Source organism: Folsomia candida, unplaced genomic scaffold (assembly GCF_002217175.1).
Source record: "Folsomia candida strain VU population unplaced genomic scaffold, ASM221717v1 Fcan01_Sc022, whole genome shotgun sequence".
NCBI lineage: Eukaryota > Metazoa > Arthropoda > Collembola > Entomobryomorpha > Isotomidae > Folsomia > Folsomia candida.
This window is the reverse complement of record NW_019091214.1, coordinates 2,468,851-2,475,072: the sequence shown is the minus strand read 5'-3', so window position 1 is coordinate 2,475,072 and position 6,222 is coordinate 2,468,851. Positions and strand designations below refer to the sequence as shown.

At 33.7% G+C, this 6,222-nt stretch overlaps 1 protein-coding gene across 9 annotated transcripts; it reads right to left on the bottom strand.

Annotated features, from left to right (window-relative positions):
• Positions 1-479: 479 nt before the first annotated feature.
• LOC110858667 (speckle-type POZ protein B) lies at positions 480-6,209 on the bottom strand. Of its 9 annotated transcripts, none has more exons than XM_035858856.1 (13): positions 6,017-6,209; positions 5,742-5,917; positions 5,153-5,245; positions 4,816-4,951; positions 4,413-4,692; positions 4,321-4,349; positions 4,135-4,233; positions 3,920-4,031; positions 3,798-3,852; positions 2,618-2,676; positions 2,268-2,544; positions 1,756-2,083; positions 480-1,647 (listed from the first exon to the last, which is right to left on the bottom strand). In XM_035858856.1, exons 4-13 carry the CDS (start codon positions 4,857-4,859, stop codon positions 1,554-1,556), a joined length of 1,377 nt encoding a protein of 458 aa, XP_035714749.1. In that variant the 5' UTR covers positions 4,860-4,951; positions 5,153-5,245; positions 5,742-5,917; positions 6,017-6,209; the 3' UTR covers positions 480-1,553. The 9 variants fall into 9 exon arrangements, with proteins under 9 accessions (XP_035714749.1, XP_035714747.1, XP_035714752.1 ...); XM_035858854.1 differs by having other exon boundaries at positions 6,045-6,209; XM_035858859.1 differs by having other exon boundaries at positions 4,854-4,951; positions 6,045-6,207.
• Positions 6,210-6,222: the final 13 nt, after the last annotated feature.

The window sequence follows — 6,222 nt, the reverse complement described above, 5'->3', positions numbered from 1 at the left end:
CACAATTGATAATAATGAAGGTGAATTAAAGTGTCTTGCATGTCCGTCTTTGTCATTCATGAATTGAGAATATTTGATGCATGAGGAGCTTTACATTTTAAGTATGATGACCACTAAAAATTATGTAAGTGGATTAAACAAAATGAATCCTAGTCCTTAGCTTGTAAGCTATTTTGCATGAACTGCGTGCATTTTAAAGATTGCTTGATGATCGAATATGCATAACTTTCAGTGTTCATAGAGCAGGAAATATTAATAATTCTTAGAAAAATAAATCAATTTTTTCGTTAATCAAATTGATTGATTGAATATTAATTAATTTAGAAAAAATGCTCAGTATTGTCTTTTCGGTCTCTAGAAATTGTTTCAAAGTTTTAGCGTAATAAAAATCTTGATGGTATTTCGTAGTGATTGTAATGTATGTAAATAGGTAATGAAGATATTCGTGAATAAATATTATTATAAAATCCACAATTTAACCGGTATTTTGAAATTATTTTATTACTCGTTTTTGAATTTTCTTGTACTTAAATTCATCATTTCGCCATTGATAAACACGGCAAAAAATCAGTTATTTACATTAAGTGTAGTATATAATTCATTTTGCATTCGCAAGTTGCGAATCGCAACTCTAGTTTTAGTAAATAAATACATACGTGTGTAGGATACATACTTACAGACTATACGAAATATGATTGCGTTTTTTGTTGGTAATCTATTCCAACCAAAAATTATCACTGATCGAGTTTTACATACAAAATTAGCAATTAGACGCAAATACGGATGAATAAATATTACTAAATCTGTATTCACCACCGACCTTAGATACTCTAGTAAGCAATCGAGAAGCGTGAAAATACTGAAAAATGTATCAATTTTAAACTACTTGTGTAGATAATAATTTCTTTCACGCCTAATAGCATATAGATAATACTAATAAGTAGCAGTTAGAACAAGAAGAAGGTTATTTTATAAAGACAAATATTAATTCCCGGCGGAACCGGATCATAGAAAAATGTTGTAAAGTAATAATTACAGATTATAAACGGTAGCACAAATTAGCACTGTATTAGGTTCAATTATTTGTCAATGAAATAATTGTACAGTCGTTCAATTTTGTAGGGAAAGGTAAAGCTTACAATGTGGGAAAAAAGTTAAACCAAAGTTGGGAAGGTGTCTGTGGTAAAATCTCATCGAGATCAGACTGACAAAATAGGAATAATAAACATAATTGAGAAGACGGCTCTACATAAGTACATATAATTTTCAGATCTATACATATACAAATCCCATTCAGATCATACAGAGAAAACGCACACACATTTGGGAGGGTGTAGTGATCTGACAAAAATATATATCTACATTAAACTGCTCAATAAATTATCTATGTAATTAAATCATTTTATGAGATAGATTAAATTGGAAGCAGATACATAAAGCTAATAATCTTAGAAGGTATTGAATTGTTGTATGGCTTTTTTGCTTAATGATGATGCGAGTAAAGACGACGGTGTCCGGAGGAGTTTGAAATTTGACTACATGTTTGTTTTCCTTCACTTTTGCGACAAGTACAGGTCCACAAATACTGAAGCATTGGTAACTGCAACCTCTTTGAAAGCTTTGGTTTTCTTTACGTCGTCCTTATTCCTGTTGAATGATGAATGAATGGAATTGATTAATGACTTATTCGTAATTTATTCGTTTATTCGTAAGTAAAGCACAAATATAATTAATAGTAAATCACGAATATATTACCGATTGATGAAATCAATGACTTTTAGCTTCAACAGGGCAGCGTTGTGGATGTGAGCCATGACAAGAATTGTAATGGCAGTGTCAACATTCAAGTTTTCAGCCATATTGTGTTCACATTCTTCTTTTAGACCTGGTAGGTCATACTTTTCGGCGATACGAAGAAGAGCACTAGCCTTATCAGGATCATGTAAGCCTTCAACTTGTCCCGAGTACATAAACTCGAGCATTCCTTCGACAACGTCTTCATCAAAATCAGGAATTTCAACCGTGTTCATTGTAGATTCTAGCATTTTACTAGAGAACATTGCAGAGAAGACCTTGCTTCTAGCTGTATAAAACCAAAAAAATACATATTAAGTAATACTTTGGAGCTCATATTTTCTTGGCTTGTTGTTAAAACGGTATCAGAGGGCATTTTTAATTATTTCTTGAAATTGCAAGCTCAAGTACGATCTTACAAAATTAAATTTTCACATTGAAAAATTGGAAAATCAGATTATATGAACATTTACCTGCTAAAACTGCCTTGTGAGCCATGAATGTTCTTGTCTTAGTGGTCAATGCCACGTCTGCAAACTCGGTGGTTTGTAAGAGGACGCTCAGTTCTTTTGATAATAGATCTTTTTGTCTGACCACGCGGTCTTCTTCGATAAGATTCGGTGAATACGCGCCTCCATTACCCGTCTTGTGTTTTACTTCGCCTTCAATCCAAACTCTACAATGAATTTTGAGCGTATCTTCATCAATCAAACGTCTTGCAGGGGCCAGGAGATCAGAGGTAAGAATAAACTGCAAAAAAAAATTTACAAGTCAAAATTTATTGGAATTTAATAAGTGTAAATTATTTTAATATGTAAAATACCTTGTCGTATCCCCACACACTGCACCGTTTGAACTCGCATACATTCATTGTTCCACTACCTGCGCACAAATATTTTTTTTAAAACGTTGATCTGATAAAATTTATTTTTAAAGCACAGAACGACGATATACCTAAAGATACGAAAGAAGGACCTACCATCATTATCAATTTACAATCCAATATGTTTTAATTGAAATTATTGAAGGACTGCGTTTTAAAATTTAATTTTTATCGTATCTCAATAAAACCACCAACATCAATGCACAATGGCTAAAATGAAGAAGCTTTCCAAACACAAAAATACAAAACATCGTGAAAATTGGTTTGATTTGAACAATGGTAAGACATTTCCTACCGGCTATTATCAATTTGCAATATTGACAGTGGGTTTTAAAAAATGATTATCTACTAATTATACCCACAGTGGCTAAACTGAAGAAGCTTCCCAAACACAAAAACATAAAACACCTCAGTAAGATTACCTCAGAAGAAACCTAGGTATGTAACATTGATATTTTTACGTTTGTTTAAGATTTTTTCAAAATACTAATATATCATTCGTTTGAAGTATACTTCCATGCTCACACCTTCGCTCTGATTGCTGCAGTGCTCGCAACGGGACATTGCTGAAGATATTGGTACATCCGAAGAAGAAAATGACCAAGTCTAGGCTCAGGCGAAAAAGAGATCCATCATGTGGAATTCGTTCATTGCACATTATGGTACTAACATGTACATGTCACATTTAATAGCTTAACCCAGGGGTCATTCTAAGTCGATAACTACGCTCGAAGAGCCAGGAGGCGTCTATCTAATCTGCGCAACACTACTGATGGTAAAAACCCCTTTATGGAAATGTCTTGTCTGTATAATCGATTCTAATTTCGAGATGTGGCTTTCATCAGCGTGATTCTAATTTTTAGGGAGGAGTCGATTGGAGTCATAAAGCCGCGGCACCACGGTAATGAGGTCATTTAAATTTATCTGATCCCTGGTCAACTTTAGCCCTGAACGATTGCAAACATAGAAGAGTAACAATAATGAAATCCGGAATTTCATAAAATAAATTTACAAAAGGATTGCTTATATGAAACCGTACATGTAAGATTAAAATAATTTTTTTGTCTTTTCAAATTCCGGATTTGATTATTGTCAGTTAAGAATTATAGTAACTGCGTACCAGCTTGCTTCCCAGGACGTCCATCCGAGTCTAACAAGCTAATCTGAAATCGCACCTGTTTAAATAAAATAAATTATTAAGAAATCTACCATTAAAAACTTGACATTGTCGATTTAAATTGCCTTAAGTTTTCTTGTATTTGAGTTGTCTCCATCTCCGAATCCTTGTAGAATTAAGTGAACTGCAAAATATTCCAGGTCTTCTGACTTTTTTTTCGGACTCATCTTAAGCTGCCTAGAATTTGTATGATGCAAATATTTAAGTAAGGATACTGAATAACGACCTACAGTAGGTTTTGATAAATAATAAGGAGTCAAGATAAATCTGAATATCTTACCATTGGTGTTGACTTTTTGGACCACCACGGAACACAGGGGATTTAACTTCTTCAGTGCAAGTGCCAGAGCCGCTAAATGATGAGTACCCTTTCAAAGTCCTGTAAAATCCGAAAAAATTGAGCATGCCTGAAATCGCTCAATAAAGTTTTAAATAGATTAATTTCGCAACATGAAAATGTACTCACCAGAGGAAGGCAAAAGTTTCTTGTTCCATCTGAATAGTAAAATCAATTAGTAAAATCCAACTGATCGAAAACCATTATGAAATAAATTTAACCTCTGTGGCAGCCCAAGCTTCAACGCTTTCCGGTCCATATGACGGGGCCTTTCGCTTGACAGTGGAGTTACTGGCAGCATTATATGCGTTTCTGGAAGCTGCATTACCATTTCCTCGATCTTCACGTCCAGCCATGTTGAAACCAACAGCGTCGTTAGCGTTTGCAGGAGGGATTGGAACAGGTTCGACTCTGCGACCACGTCCTGCAAGATTGTTGTTCAATCCACGGTCTCGAAGTCGTTGAATTAACTCTCGCTCTGCATTCACTGCTTGTCGTGCACTAAATCCGTAATATAAAAAAAAACTTTTTTAGCATTCTTTCTAAGATATTTGTAAACAATTCTTATTAGTAATAGTTCAGAGTGCAAGTAAATGTGAGCAAAGTAATTGGAAAGCTATTTACCATGTAATGTAGTTAAGTCTAAAATATGTCAACATTACCAGCATACTATCCAAGCAAGAAATGTTAAATTCCGCTAGAATAATTGCGAAATCAAAATCATTTTGAAGGACAAAATGCAAGCAGTGTTACTGAGGTCCTAAAATAAAATAATAATAATCACTTAATCTGACAGACAACATGCACGTTTGGTCAAACTAACCTAATTTTAAATAAATTACAAGTTATAAAATAAAAATTCAAAAAATATTAAATCTGGAATAACACAGGAATTCCACCACCACACACAACTAATTGGTCACACAAACACAAGAGAAACATTGCTAAAGTCAAGACCAACCTCATGACTTATTACATCCAGGCAATTTGTTGAGAATGTGTTGACCCCGTTGCTGGGCTCGAAAGATATATTCTCGTCAAACGATAATTTCACCTTTATCAGACGATCAACATAAAGGAAATGGTGATTATAATAAATATGTACATATAACATACATATAAAGCAGGAATTCAGAATAATCAAATGACAATGACAATATTGTAGTTAGGCTTAATTTGAGGAAGTGTAAATTTACACAAACTTGTAAAGTTAAGTTGAATATGATGATGAACTGCCTACAACGTAGCGCAACTATTCATGATGTATTGTTCCATTGAATAATCTGAAACAACTCCTACCACTAATTAATTAATTACCATACTACCACCATACTTGAATTTTGTTCGAAATGCAATTAGACACTAGCACGATACATATTTACTAACTATACCAAAAATATGAAGAATAGCTTTGGATATAGACAGGAAGCAATATAAATCATATAAATGAATAGGGCAGCACCAGCATAACTTAAATCCTCTAATTTCTATTCAGATTTCGGACAGGCAGACAGCCAAATACTAATTATTTGAAGCCTTTTAGTTCTTACCTTTCCTTACTCTACTGCTCATTCTTTAGGACGACGAGTCCAGTAAACAAATTGGAAATTATGGATAAAGCTATCCGAGATGTGTGAATAGATGAATCGGATGAAATAGTAAATGTCAATCAAGAGATGGAAATGTTCTTAATCTTTGTCGCCAGCACCTCGCTCAGTTACTAAACCTGGAACGTTAAGAATAAAGCTATTATTTACAAATTCACGATGTAACATATTTTATTTAACTATACAAATAAAAAAAAGATAAACAATTAGAAAATTACCAAGTTTTCCTTAAATTTCAGCACTCACCTTCAAACTTGGTGGTTCTGGACTAACTTGTCGTTGTGATTGTGACTAACTTTGAGTGGAGCACCCAAAATTGAAATTATGACTTTTCAGTATAAAAAAACGTCAAATAAACGTCATGTGTTTGGAAACGACGAGAAATTGTAAATTTTCAGCTTGAGTGGACCTCTCACGACATTTG